The sequence below is a fragment of the Perissodus microlepis genome, chromosome 3, assembly GCF_051167445.1.
Source record: "Perissodus microlepis isolate ML-2025 ecotype Zambia chromosome 3, ASM5116744v1, whole genome shotgun sequence".
Lineage (NCBI taxonomy): Eukaryota > Metazoa > Chordata > Actinopteri > Cichliformes > Cichlidae > Perissodus > Perissodus microlepis.
The window spans coordinates 11,820,856-11,836,296 of NC_140463.1; the positions used below are offsets into that span (position 1 = coordinate 11,820,856).

The 15,441-nt window shown below is 43.8% G+C and overlaps 1 protein-coding gene across 1 annotated transcript in view; it reads left to right on the plus strand.

The window, feature by feature from the left end:
- LOC146389920 (uncharacterized) overlaps positions 1–12,977 on the plus strand; it is a 28,269-nt gene extending 15,292 nt beyond the window's left edge. Inside the window, exons 4-12 of the mRNA XM_084913462.1 lie at positions 7,011–7,046; positions 7,171–7,218; positions 9,314–9,361; positions 9,669–9,716; positions 10,549–10,596; positions 10,703–10,880; positions 10,970–11,068; positions 11,154–11,231; positions 11,407–12,977. Of these exons, the coding sequence (XP_084769588.1) occupies positions 7,011–7,046; positions 7,171–7,218; positions 9,314–9,361; positions 9,669–9,716; positions 10,549–10,596; positions 10,703–10,880; positions 10,970–11,068; positions 11,154–11,231; positions 11,407–11,595 (772 nt within the window). The 3' untranslated portion in view covers positions 11,596–12,977. The remainder of the gene's footprint in view (positions 1–7,010; positions 7,047–7,170; positions 7,219–9,313; positions 9,362–9,668; positions 9,717–10,548; positions 10,597–10,702; positions 10,881–10,969; positions 11,069–11,153; positions 11,232–11,406) is intronic.
- The last annotated feature ends 2,464 nt before the right edge of the window (positions 12,978–15,441 follow it).

Sequence of the window (15,441 nt, forward strand, 5' to 3'; positions counted from 1 at the left end):
CGCCGCCTCATTCGTCGGACCTCCACTATCGCCACGGCACAGCGGCTACGCCTCCCACCTCGGCTCAACGGAGGCTACCGCGCCAGGGGCTCTGCTGTTTACCCCGGCCGCTTCCTCTTCCCGGAGAAAGCGGCGCACACGCCGCCATAATATGGACCATTTTCAACAACTCCCGGTGGTGAGTTCCAGTGACTGTTTTTCGCACTCCTCAACTGTTTCCTCACTCAAAACAAATAACGGACTCATCTCTGATTCGTGGGGAGTTTCCCTCCTAGAGGACGACGTAGACTGGGACGAATTTTTCTGCTCTGCTCCCCCAAAAACTGTTCAGTCAAAGACTGTAAATAGTGGTGGCAGGAGGACCAGAATAATCCCAGAGAAACCTGCTAGTATCACACACCAAGTCGTTATCTCCACTCCCGTCAGTCAGGCTACACCCACACCAGTGCCAGCTCCCAGGAGGAGGACAGCTGCGACCCAGTCTACCGCCACACCTGCTTCTGTTTCTCGGGTGGGGGTGACTGGTGTCCAGCCACCTCCCGTGCCTTTCCCAGCGCCCAGGCTGAGGGCAGCCAGAACCCAGCCTGACCCCCCTAGCGGCTTGGAAGAGCTAATCAGTCCACCACTTCATCCACCACCTGATCCAGCCTTTCACGCCCTGGCTTTATCCCTGGTTAGGCTAGCTGAAGTGTCCCCTGCTCAGGCACCAGCTTTACTAGCCCAGGCTGTAGCCTTATCTCCCTGTCTAGCTCAGTCTGTAGCTCAGCCATCAGCCACACCAACCTCAGCTCCGTCGTCAGCCTCGCCTACCTCTGTTCCTCCCTTAGCATCTCCACTCCAGCCAGTTCCCTCAACTGCTGTTCAACTTTCACTCCAGCCAGTTCCCTCACCTGCTGTTCAGCCTTCACTCCAGTCAGTTCACTCACCTGCTGTTCAGCCTGCCCTCCAGTCCCCTGTAGTCCAGTCTCCTGCCCTCCGGTCCCCTGTAGTCCAGTCTCCTGCCCTCCAGTCCCCTGTAGTCCAGTCTCCTCCTGTCCTCTGGTCCCCTCCAGTTCAGTCTTCTGTCCTCCAGGCCCCTGTCCAGTCAGTCCAGTCTGCCTCAGTCCAGTCTGCTCCTGTCCAGTCGGTAGTCCAGTCTGCTCCTGTCCGGTCTGCAGTCCAGTCACCTCATGTCTCCCAGTCACCCGTCCACCATCCTGTTCAGTTCCCGGACCTGCAGCCACAGCACCCAGAGCCAGCTGTGAGCTCTCCTGCTCCACAGCCAGGGGTTTCCGCACCCGCTGGCCCGGCCGCTCCTCAGCCAGGGGTTTCCGCTCCCGCTGGCCCGGCCGCTCCTCAGCCAGGGGTTTCCGCGCCCGCTGGCCCGGCCGCTCCTCAGCCAGGGGTTTCCGCATCCGCTGGCCCGGCCGCTCCTCAGCCAGGGGTTTCCGCGCCCGCTGGCCCTGCCTGTCTCCAGCCAGAGGCTTCCACGCCTACTGGCCCTGCCTGTCTCCAGCCAGAGGCTTCCACGCCTACTGGCCCTGCCTGTCTCCAGCCAGAGGCGTCCGCGCCTGCTGGCCCTACAGCTGTGGCTCCGTCACCCCCGGCAGCCGCTGCCTCGTCTGGTCCAGCATCAGACTCAGCCGCTGCCTCGCCTGGTCCAGCATCAGACTCAGCCGCTGCCTCGCCTGGTCCAGCCTCAGACTCAGCCTCTGCTTCGCCTGGTCCAGCCTCAGCCTCTGCCTCTCCTGGTCCAGCCTCAGCCTCTGCCTCGCCAGGTCCAGCCTCAGACTCAGCCTCTGCTTCGCCTGGTCCAGCCTCAGACTCAGCCTCTGCTTCGCCTGGTCCAGCCTCAGCCTCTGCTTCAGCTTCGCCTGGTCCAGCCTCAGCCTCAGCTTCAGCTTCTGTGTTGCCTGGTCCTGCGGCTGCCGCGCCGTCGCCCCAGCCACGTTCTGGACGTCATCGCCGGCATGGCTGCCGCCGTCTTCCTCGCGGCCGCCCACCAGAACAGTCTCATCTCGACCGCCGCCGTCGTCCTCGCGGCCGCCCACCGGACCGGCTCAGTGGTCGCCGCCGCCTTCCTCGCGGCCGCCCACCGGACCTGCTCCGTGGCCACCGCCGGCTTCCCCGCGGCCGCCCACCAGAACTGTCTCGTCTCGGCCCGCGTGGACACCCACCTGAACTGTCTCGTCTCGGCCACGGGCCGCGTGGACGCCCACCTGAACTGTCTCGGTGTGGACTCCGTCCCTCCGTCCTGAGCCCCCTCCGCCCGCGCTGTTCTGGTAGTTTTCTCTTTTGGCCGTCGGGTGCCGGCCATTGAAGCGGGGGGGTACTGTCAGGGTTCCTGGGTCGGTGACCCAGTGTTTTCAGTTTTCTTCATGTTCAGTTTATTTTGCCACTTCCATGTTCTCACTTCCTGCCTTTCCTCTGTCAGCTCGTCACGTGTCATTAGCCAGATTATGTTCAGCTGTGTACTCACCGGTCTCTCATTATCATCCTCATCAGTCTATGTATTTAAGCCCTCTCTTCCCTTCAGCCCTTGTCGTGTCATTGATGTTGTTCCTGTCGCGTGTTCAGTTCAGTTCAGTTCAGTTCAGTCAGCCAGTTACTCTACCAGTCCGTTAAGTTCAGCCAGCCATCTGATCATCTTGTGTCTCCATATTCAATAAACCTCATTCTGCACCAAGAGTCCTGCGTGTGGGTCGTCCCTTCCTCGCCTCTGCACACGACCCCTGACACTTATCCTCTACAGACATGTCCGTAAGCCTCTTGCATTTATGTATGGAATGGTTTTAACTACAGCAAATACACTGGCCATTATTGGAATTTTGTGTTGGTGTGGTCCATTTCTTTGGTTTCTCTGCATCTCCCAACTTGATTTGACCAGGGTCAGATTTGGCGGTGGAGCTTGATGGAATTGAGGGTTTCACATTTGTGGCAAACGTGTTTGCTTTTGAACGCTTCATCTCTCTTGGTGGTGCCTCTGCAGATTGTCTTAAGGCATGTAAGGATGACACTGGATTGCATGCTATGCGTGACTCCTTAGAGATAAAGGAAGCAAACTCATGAAACCTTGGATAGTCGTTGCCCCGATCTAGCTGCTCTGTGACATAGCGGTTCCATCTGGATGTCACCTAATCAGGAAGCTTGACTAGTATTTTCTGATTCTCCTCACAGTCGTTAAGAACCTGTAAGCCCTTTACGTGAGGCATGGCATTACTACATGTTTGGAGGAAATCACTGAACTCTCTTAACTTGAGATATTCCTTTCCACCAATCTTTGGCCACCCATTTAGCTTCTCTCTGAAAGCCTGCTGCACTACAAAGGAATGGCCATATCTAATATTTAACCTATTCCATGCTTGTTAATAGGCTTCTTCATCTTTTCTGTAGAAGCCTCCTTCAAGAGAAGATTTTGCCTCACCTGCTATGTACTTTTGCAGGTAGAATAGCCTGTCTGCAGGGTCAGAGCATTGTCTCTCTATGAGGGCTTTGAAGCTTATGCTCCATTCTGTAAACTTCAGAGGATCACCTGAGAATACAGAAGGTTCTGGAGTTGGCAAGCGAGTGAGAGCTAATGACTCTTGTAGCGATTGGACCAATGATGTCTCGTTTTGCACAACCTGCCGTTCTTGATCTGGGATGTGGTGAGCGAAGGGGTGTGCATCACTCACTTTGCTGAATGGAGGACTGCGTGTCCCATCCCTTCCCTCTTCTTCATTGTAGACATTTAGCTTTGCCTGAATTACATCAATGTCTCTCTGGTTTTCAAGTTTTCTCAACTGCTGACGTTGAGCTTCGATGGCAGCTTCCATATCAATTTCGGCTCTCTTTGCAGCCAGCTGAGCAGCCGCTTCCGCCCTCATAGCTGAAATGCTAGGTGACTCTGAGAGACGGTTAGAATTGTGACACATGGGTGCAGTGTCTCTGGAGGCTGTGGATACATATATGGACCTAGCATATTCATTATCAAGTAATATGCGTAACCTTGATCTTTCTGCCATCGTGTCAAACTCACCTTCATCTTCAGTCAGACGTACTCTCATCAGCTGCAGCAAGTCGGCCATCATGGCTAATGCCGGGCTTACACTGTGCGATTTTTTCAGTCGCACGATTCAGCTCCTGCTCAAACTGTACGATTGACTCGCAGGGGTTAGAAGTTCGTAGGTCACGATGCAGGGTCTCACACTATACGACCCGATGCTCTGATGCGACCCGAGTGCTCACACTGTGCGTCCATAAAATGAAGGTTATAACAGAAATTCTGTCACTCGCTCTCCCTCTGTCTTTCACTCACACAGACACGCACACCACCACCATCAACATTGCTAAATTGCTAATGAAAAACATTGATCAGGCAGCTGTGATTGAGCAGCAATGTCTATCCAACTATTTTCATGGTTGTTGTGGTCGTGATAATTTTGTGAGGCCACATCGAAAAGGCTCGGATGAGCTTTCCAAAGTTCTACAAGTGCCTCCATCACTTGTGTCCAGATCACACGCTGCACTGCCATGCTGCGCCGTCTTTTTCGCTGACATTTGTGTTTGCGCGTGCGCAGTGTGAGAAACTGCGGTGACACCCTCACGACGGTCGCGAGGATTTCAAACAGGTTTGAAATCCTCACGACCAAGCGATTGATGATCGGGAGCTGGTCGTGAGGTGTTAATCGCTTCTCGTTACCCCACGTATACTACACGATGGACGACGCACGATGAAGGCCAAAATCGGGCCGAGCACCAAAACGGTCGCACGACTCAAAAATCGGCTCAAAATGGGCCAAAAATCGCACAGTGTAAGCCCAGCATAAGCATGCATCAATCTTTCTTTGAATTTCTTGACTTGGTGAGGTTTGGAATCGAATTCTGTCATACTGTTCCTTTAATTCAGTCTCTAGCTTCTCAGCCTCATCCATCATATTATACATGTCACTTTCAGAGCATGCTTGCTTTAACCTTGTGCGAATGTCTCTTACGTTGCTTTTCCATTTCTCATATGTTGCTTTAACCTCTTCTCCTTTTGAGTTAACTCTTGATCTTTCAGTTCCTGCATTTTTGGCATTAATCGCCTTTCACGAGAGGATTTTCTTGTTTTCGTCTCAGATTTCTCAGACACTACACTTTTTTCCTCTTCCAAATCCCCTGCATCTTGTACTTCTGACATAATATAGGGGTGACTATGACCATCTTTAGACATTTTCAGACTTTAAAGGGGGTATCTTATGAAGAGGATAAGATATCTAAGGTAATTACAAGAATGGAATGGCTGTAATAAGTGGAGAATTATTAAAATTAACACAAAGGCACCTTAGCTTAGATTCTTACGTATGACAGCAAATAAAACTTCAGTTTCAGCCTTCTTAAAGCTTGCAAACAATAGGTAACAGATTGTCAAAAGATTGTCCTTTTTGTTTGTTTGTTTGTTTGTTTTTACACAGTCTGAAATTTGAACACTATTAATTTCTTGTCCTTTATAGCAAATTTGTAGCTCATGTTCTATCCATCAACACAGGAGGCATAATAACTGCGCAATATAGCCTGAGGACTCACGCTTCTTGAAACCGCTTCTTGGAGTTTCCGCTGAATCTGCAGCTCCTGATTGGTTGTTACAAAATGCAAAGCAACGTGTCCACTGAAGCCTGTAGCTCACTTCAAGCCCCTGGCGTGCACACTCACAATAATGGCTGAGCGTAAATGGAGTCATGTGTGGACGTATTTTACCTCCACAAACAGCCAAGACGCGGTTTGCGATGTGGCAAGACAGTGAGGTTTTGTGGCAGCTCCACTGACCTCGTCAAACACCTCAGAATAAATCATATCACAGAATATGACGAGCTTATGTTGAGGCGAACTGAAGAGGAGGAGAGGGACAGGTGCTGCTAGGGCGAGACAGATGTCTGTCGCAGAGTCCTTTAGTGCTGAACATGCTCAAATGGCACACAACTTCAGTTTTTTATTTCTATATGATAATTCTGCATTATTAAGTGATCAGAACAAGTAATCATTATGAAGCTATAATTTGAGATACAATATAAGATACGGTAAGAAAAATCTTTTTGTACAAAGTATCGGTATCGGATCAGTATCGCTGATACCACCCTGAATTTTACTTGGTATTGGATCGGAAAGGAAATCAGTGGTATCGCACATCACTAGGTAGCTGTTTTGGAAGTTCAGTTAACGCTAGAAATGTGTTTTGGAGTTTATACTTTCTTTGTCTCTAGGGGCCACCGTATATATTTATATATAAACACATTTTTTTTACATTAGTAAATCCTTTTGTGCATAATTTCATATTGTTGTAAATAATAAATTAATTAAAGCAACAAAACAACCTGAAGAGCCGGTTGGGCGCCGGAAGAGCCGGCTCTTTATAGTGAGCCAGAAATCCCATCACTACTTCTTTCCCTTTGCACAATAATTCTAACATTAGAAATATCCTGTCTCAGAGTGACACTGAAAACCTAGTTCATGTATTTATTACTTCTAGACTGGACTACTGTAATTCATTATTATCAGGATGTCCTAAAAACTCCCTGAAAAGCCTTCAGTTAATCCAAAATGCTGCAGCAAGAGTACTGACAGGTAGTAGAAAGAGAGAGCATATGTCTCCTATATCGGCTTCCCTTCATTGTCTCCCTGTTAAATCCAGAAATGAACTCAAAATCCTGCTACTTACATGCAAGGTCTGAAATAATCAGGCACCATCTTATCTTAATGACCTTGTAGTACCATATCACCCTATTAGTGCACTTCGCTCTCGCACTGCACATTCGAACCATTAAGCCTACTTTTATGAATAGGCTTAAAACTCTGTTTTTTGCTAAAGCATATAGTTAGGGCTGGATAAGGTGACCCTGAATCCACCCTTAATTTTTCTTCAGTCACCTTTCTCGCTCACAATATGTTAATAGTCCCCTTGAAATATTAGTCGTTATTATCTCTGGCACTCTTCCACATCTTTTGTCCTGGTCAATGAGTTGTCTGAATTAGTGTGTATTGTGAATAATCTCTCTCTATCTCTCTTTAAACAGTTTGGCTAACATTGCAACAAAACTTCATGAGGCAAAGTAATCATTTTTTTTCTCATCTTTCATAAGTGCCTCCGATTTCTTCTTTGTATTTGATTCTTTTTTAATCTGTTCACTGATAGTATGAGACTTTTGTTTGACATGCTGTATATTTCTCTCACAGGACTGTGGTGAAACATCTAGAGGAGGAACTGAATCCAGTCAAAGAGAGGTATTGTTGGGGTAATCCGTTGAAACATCAAATTCTGCTGTCCAGAATCACATTATTACATTAGTGAAGTATCTGTGGTCCTACTGGGAGACTTGCTCACGTGGGCAATGACGACGAGACCTGGAGGGGCATGATTGGGAGGAACTGCCTCCCGGATCTGAACCATAGCGGCGTTTTGTTATTGGACTTCTGTGGAAACCACAGTTTAGCCATAACGAACACCATGTTCAAACATAAGAGTGTCCATAAGTGCACGTAGCACCAGGACACTCTAGGCCGCAGGTCGATGATCGATTTTGTAATCGTATCACCAGATCTAAGGACATATGTTTTGGACACTCAGGTAAAGAGAGGGGCTGAGTTGTCAGCTGATCACCACCTGGTGGTGAGTTGGAGCAGGTGGCGGGGGAGGATGCTGGGCAGACCTGGGGCGCCTAAACGTACAATGAGGGAACACCTATCAGAGGCCCCTGTCCACGAGATCTTCAACTCACACCTCTGGCAGAGCTTCAACAGCATTCCAATGGAGACTGGGGAGATTGAGTCCAAATGGACCATATTCAGCATCTCCATTGCCTAAGCCGCTGCACTGAGCTGTGGCCGCAAGGTAGTTGGTGCCTGTCGTGGTGGTAGTCCCTGAACCAAATGGTGGACACCACAGGTGAGGGGAGCCACTAACTGAAGGAGTCCTATCAGGCTTGGTTAGCCTGTGGGACTCGGGAGGCAACTGATAAGTACCAACAGGCCAAGCGGAACGCAGTGGCAATTCAATTCAATTCAATTTTATTTATATAGAATTGAATTGAATGTGGCAGTGGCTGAAGCAAAAACTCAGGTGTGGGAGGAGTTCGGAGAGGCCATGGAAAAAGACTTTTGGACTGCCTCAAAGAGATTCTGGCAAACCGTCAGGCGACTCATGAGGGGAAAGCGGTGTTCTACCTGCACTGTGTATAGTGCGGGTGGAGTGCTCCTGACATCGACTGAGAAAATTTCCATGCAGCGGAAGTAATACTTAGACGACCCCCTTAATCCCACTGGCACATCTTCTGTGGAGGAAGCAGAGTCTGGGGATGAAGGGGATGACCCGCCAATCTCTAAGGCAGTTAAACAACTCCTTGGTGGTGGAGCCCCTGGGGTGGATGAGCTCCGCCCCGAGTTCCTGAAGGTTCTGGATATTGTATGGCTGTCTTGGTTGACACACCTCTACAATGTTGCATGGAGATCCTAGGCAGTACCCCTGGATTGGCAGACCGGGGTAGTGGTTCCTATCTTTAAGAAAGGGGACCGGAGGGTGTGTTCCAACTACAGGGGAATTACACTCCTCAGCCTCCCTAGAAAAGTCTATGCCAGGGTGCTGGAGAGGAGAGTCCATTAGTCGAACCTCAGATACAGGAGGAACAATGCGGTTTTTGTCCTGGTCATGGAACATTGGATCAGCTCTTCATCATCTCAAGGATACTTGAGGGTGCATGGGAGTTTGCCCAACCAGTCTACATGTGTTTTGTGGACTTGGAGAAGATATTTGACCATGTCCCTCGGGGGGTCCTGTGGGGGTTGCTCTGGGAATATGGCCCTTTGCTCCAGGCCATTCAGTCCTTATACAACTGTTGTAAGAGCTTGGTTCGCATAGACTTCTCAGGCTTGTTCCTGGTGGGTGATGGGCTCTGCCAGGGCTGCCCTTTGTCACCGATTCTGTTCATAATTTTTATGTACAGAATGTCTAGGCGTAGCCAAGTGGCGGAAGAGACCGTCGCTGCCCCCGCGACCCAGCCCAAAGCGGAAGAAAATGGATGGATGGATCGATGTTAGTATTATTTTAAACAGTGACATTTTTCAGTCTTTTGCAGAGTGGTATGATTGATCACTTACTTCACAATATTGCTTAATAACAGTGGTCTACAAAATCAAACAAAACAAATGTATCTTGGTAAAAAAGACAAACGTAGAATTTAAACAGTGTTGGTTCCTATATTTTTGGTATTATGTTTAAAATATTGATCTGATATTTTACATAAAATCTGTGTTTAATGATTTATTTAATGAGTTTTCATTCTCTTGTGTTTTAATACATTAATCTGTTGATGTTTTTAAATAGTTTGGGTGAGATGGAAGCATTTTGCAAAGTGAGCCTCCAAAAAGCAGGGTAAATATATTTCTGCAACATTTATAAACACCCATGAAATAGTATTTATATCCACTGTCGCTCAACATACACATCCATGATTATTTTCACGATTGAGTTCCTAATATTAGTTTATTTTACACTTGAATTATTATCCATAAACTTTGTTGAATGAATTGTTGAATTTGTTCCAAAAAGGCACAAGTCATTTTCACACCCTGCTATTTTACTAATATATCTGCTTTAAAAAAATAAAATAAAAAAGGGGATGAAAATTGAAATTGGACCTGTACAGGAATAACTTTTTTTTAACATTTTGTTTTAACAGTTTGGCTGGGATGGAAGAGTTTTATAAAGAGAAACTCCAACAGGAAAGGTAAACACATTTAAATACATAAAAGACCTAAAATGTTTTGAATCCACATCCAGACTTTTTAACAGTTACCTTCCTGACACCTGTTGGTGTGGTTGTAACAATCTGAGGTTTTCTCAGATGAATTTTCACAGGTTATATGATGTAACCTAATTGATCCACCAACGATGCTCTTGTTTATTTTTCTAAAGTACAAGATGCCATGTTTGGGTTTTATTAATAGAAGCATGTGTTTTCTCAATCACATCTTCATAATATTTGGGAAAGAGACAATTTTTTTTCCCTTTTTCTAACTCGTACTCAAGATTAAAAAAAAAAAAAAAAAAATATATATATATATATATATATATATATATATATATATATATAATTAAACAATGCACATGTGTTAAAGTGCAAATTACAGACTTTCTTTAGGTACTATCTGTTTACATTTTGCAGAAATAATAGAAGTATTTTATACCTTAACGTCTGACCACAACAACATGTCAGACATAGCGATTATATTTATATCAAGGTAATTCATAACTTGTTATTAAAATCTCTCACATATATGACTGTTTGCTGCCTTTAAATTTGATTTTCCCCAGTTTTCATCTTTAAGGAACTCCTCTGTTGGTGTGGTTGTATGCTTGTGAACTCTGATATTTCAAACAGTTAGTTTGGTGGATTTATTCCATTTTTTAGTTTCATAATAACAAATTATTAAGTCATAATTTTTCAGATGAAAAGGAAATCAGAACCTCCCAGGAAACCAAAAATAACTAATCTATAATCACATGAAATGTGGAGCACAGAAACTAATCACATATTTGTACCAAATACTGTTCCACAGATCTGCACATAAAGAAACTGAAGAAGAATTGAAATCATTCAAAGACCGGTAATGTACAGAAACATTGATTGAACACTGCTGTGGTATGTTGCTCCAGACATTGCCATGTTTGTTTTTTTTTACACTTCATTGAAATATTATCTTTGGTTTCCAGAGTGGCAGGAGAGATTGATCTTTCACTAAAGACGGGCAACTCTGAAAACATGAACAACCCAGTGAATGAAACCAGACTGAAAGAGATGTATAAAGATCTGATAAGGCACTGGGCCAAAATCAAACCTTTTGTGCAGAAAAATAACAATGACCTAGAGAAAATCAAAGCTTTCATTAAGGTACAGTATACAGTCTAAAGAGGCGAGATTAGAGTGTAGTATGAACTTTATGCTTATAAAAAAAATATTATTCCCTCTGATGATTATAGGACAGCTTTCAACATGGGGCAGGGGAAATGGAGAAGAGGAAGAAACAGATAGAGTTAGTATTTAAACTAAATGCGGACAACACTCGAGCATCTCAGAAGGTACTGATGTGTTTTGGATGTGTTAAACATGATCACTGAAGCTTCTGTGGTAAAGATCAATGACAGATTTCATTATTTCTTTCAGGTTCGTGAATACACAAAGTTAACCATTCAGAACTTGCAGCTTGCCTTTTACTACAGTTTCAAAGACACTGCTGCTCAGGTTTGTTGGAATTACAGACACAACATTACACACATTGTAAATACACTACACTGTACATTTGTAGGACAGACAACCAATCACAAGATGTTAAACTGTGTGTTTAAACACAACAGCTGTTTTTTTGGATTGAATGTTGTTTGTAGTCATGTAAACTTAAATAATTTCTCAATGGCAGGGGTTCCATGGAAAGGAACGTGAAGCTCTTGATTATGACTTTAACAATCTCCTCATGAAATGCAACTGGCTGAGCGGCTTATTGGCTTTGAACGATCCCCCTCTTCAGCCTGACTGGATAAATCATAATCCAGGCCATGATACTTGGAACCTCTTCCCGCAAGACATCAGAGCGTTTTCTGCCATGTAGAGAAAACAAATTCAGCAGTAATAGAAAAGAAAAAGAACATTTAATTTCTGTAGAAAATGCTAGAGATGCTTAAATGTAAAATCACAAACTCCTTTATAACAACACTTTGGAATATTTGTATTTCATTTTTACTGATTTGTGTATAAGTGGTGTTGCTGGGAATGTTTTTATGCTTGGTTACTGACGCAAATCAAAGTAATACTTTCTTTTTTTCAGTTTGAAATAAAAACTGCAAATGTTTAAGGTGATTCTGATTTCTGTTTTTAAATCAAATCAAATTAAGTACATACATAAAGGTAGACTAGATTTTATAGATTTAATGTAGTACAACAAAGCCAGATAAAACTAACCTAAGCAAGATTTTATCAAGAATAGGAAGGGCAAAAGAGGGCTTTTTTTTTCTTTTGAATATCTATTTTAATATTGGACAGACATAACTAGAGTAAATACAAAATGCAGTTGTGCAGTGGAAACAGTTATGCAAACCTACCTGCCCTTTGTGGAAAATTAATTCCTGTAAACCTGATAGGGTTGGGCTAATGAGTCACGTGTCACCTTGGCAGCAGAATGAAATAGCATAGAATAGAAAGCCTTGATTTTATATAGGATACCGGGAGTTGGGACTTGATATATTAATCCATTAAAATGTGGCTTCCTTCTAGTGATGGGATTTCCGGCTCTTTTTAGAGATCCGGCTCTTTCGGCTCCGAACCGGCTCTTCGGGTTGTTTTGTTGCTTTAATTCATTTGTTGTTAACAATAATATAAAATTATGCACAAAAGGAATTACTAATGTAAAAAAAGTGGTTTTATTTATATATGTTTATATATAAATATATGCTGTGGCCCCTAGAGACAAAGCATATACAAACTCCAAAACACATTTCTAGCGTTAACTGAACTTCCAAAACAGAGCTACCTAGATCACTTAAATTACACAATTGAAACCATATGTGTGTTGTTTGGAGTTCAAATAATTAAAAAAAAAAAAAAGTTCATTTACCTGTTATTACCACACACCAAATCCGGTCGTTGATACTTCCTGGCTTGTGTAGCCACTAGGTAACAAAAGCTCCACAGTGCGTCTAGCATTCTGGAGCACTTCTGTTGTGTTTTGTATGTGCTTCAGAGTATGTACATGCTTCTGGGTTTTTACGTGTTTTGGAGTTTGTAGGTGCTTCTGAGTTTGTATATGCTTCTGGGTTTTTATGTGTTTTGGAGTTTGTACGTGCTTCGGGGTTTGTACGTGCGTATGAGTTTTGAGTTTTCAGTGCTTTGTCTCTAGGGGCCATCATAAATATACTTTATTTATTCACTCCACATAAAATGTTATAAATAAATCATATAATACAAAAACTAACTATTTACATTTTCAGCTTTTTCCTTTTAAACAAATTTAAAGTGAAACAACAGAAAACACTGCAAACCACAACACAATTAAATATAAATTAAAATATGAAAACAAAAAGAACATGCATATTCTCTGTCATATAGGCCTGCATAAATAAGCTTTCTGAATCCTTTATCATCCGCAACTGATAATAGTTGTGGATTATTACTATACCTTTCTAATGTGACATTGTTGTCCCTGGCTCTCTTTCTCTCTCTTTCCCTCTGGCTCTGTTCCTGTGCTACTGCGAGTGTAACTACCGCCCCTCTTCCCAGCACAAAGCACAAAGCCCGGTGCGGAGTGAAGCGGAAAAAAGGGCGAGAGAGAGGGTGAGAGAAAGAAAAAAAAAAAAAAAAAAAACAGAGCTCCCAATAAGGAGCCAGCTCACGTCGTTCACTTCAAAGAGTCGGCTTTAACAGCCGTTTCGTTCACGAACGACACATCACTACTTCCTTCTACTGAAGTCTTCAAATTCATTTATTGATGGAAAACTGACAAAAAGCCTTCTAATTTATAAATTGTGATTATGCAAGAAGTAGCAGAACCATTAAGTGTCAGAGTCCATAAAGTGTAAAACTCAGGTGATTTCCAGTCTAAAGGTTTTGGACAAGTAAAGGTTTCTGACATGACAGTAAAGTATTAACAAAGTAACTAAACTAGAGGATATGTCTGTGATATAATATTAACACTCTATTCTATCACTATCTATTTAATAAATAAAGTTGAATTGAACTCTCTGCAGCGATGGTCCATGGTCTGGTCAGTCAAAATAACTAAGAAGTGGCTTTAAGGGCCTCAGAACCACTCAGTAGATGTCCTTAAATGTCCTTGGCCCATCCAGGGCCCAGACTTGAACTAGGCTAAGCATCTCAGGAAAGATCTTTGTAGAAGTAAGAGAAGTTAACTTAGTTTGTGAAGTAAAGTGAGCCATTTGTTTTTAATATATCCTTGAGAGTTGTAGTAGCAAATTTTGAAGCTAATATGACAACCTTCTTACACCAGTGTTGTGGAGGTCCAGCTTTTCAGATCCAATTAGAGTCAAATCACTCAAAAAAGATCCTCTGAAAAAGAGTAGAATTCTTGGTACAGAGTTTAATACACAAAGTCATATGAACAACAAAACCGTACATTTTACAGAAAAATAATAGCAGCAAAGCGATCCCCCGGGGTGAAGAGCCTTTAAGCGCAAACAGCTCAGACACACAAAATGAAAGACAGGAAATAAAGCAGCAGCAGCATGCTGGCGCATGTCGACCCTACTCTTTATATGGGGTCAGTGATTCCTGCTGTTGGGTATTTTTCCATTCCTTGCTTTTTCCCTGAACTGCATTAGATTTAAACAATAAGTATTTTCCCAGTTCTACAAATGTCAACATTAGCCCCAATCATCGATGTAGTTTGTTTGTCAATACTATTCAATTCAATTTTATTTATATAGCGCCAAATCACAACAAAAGTCGCCTCAAGGCGCTTCATAGGTACAGAGAAAAAACCACCTGCTGCGACCAGTTGGGGTGAGAGAAGGAAAACAGGATGAAAGACATGCTGTGGAAGAGAGAGAGAGGTTAATAACAGACATGATTCAATGCAGAGATGTCTATTAACACATACTGAGTGGGAAAGGTGACTGGAAAGGAAAAACTCAATGCATCATGGGAATCCCCGGCAGCCTATGTCTATTGCAGCATAACTAAGGGAGGATTCAGGGTCACCTGGTCCAGCCCTAACTATATGTTTTAGCAAAAAGGAAAGTTTTAAGCCTAATCTTGAAAGTAGAGATAGTGTCTGTCTCCCGAATCCAAACTGGAAGCTGGTTCCACAGAAGAGGGGGTGAAAACTGAAGGCTCTCCCTCCCATTCTACGTTTAAATAATTTAGGAACAACAAGTAGGCCTGCAGTGCTCTAATAGGGTAATATGGTACTACAACGTCATTAAGATAAGATGGGGACTGATTATTTCAGACCTTGTATGTGAGGAGCAGGATTTTGAATTCAATTCCTGATTTAACAGGAAGCCAATGAAGGGAAGCCAAAACAGGAGAAATATGCTCTCTCTTTCTAATCCCTGTCAGTACTCTTGCTGCAGCATTTTGGATCAGCTGAAGTCTTTTCAGCGAGTTTTTAGGACATCCTGATAATAATGAATTACAGTAGTCCAGCCTGGAAGTAATGAATGCATGAACTAGTTTTTCAGCATCACTAAGAGACAGGATATTTCTCATTTTAGAGATGTTGCGCAAATGGAAGAAAGCGGTCTTACATTTTTGTTTAATATGTGCGTTGAAGGACAAGTCCTGGTCTCCAAGGTCCTGGTCTTCTGTATTTCCGCACTCAGTTCGCTGCATCTGCTAGTCGTAATCGATGATTTTGGTCTTAACTCTAAACAATATCAGGGCTCGAACAATCGCTAGCCCGACATCCCGGGGCTAGCGATTTTTCCAGTCGGGCTACCAAAAT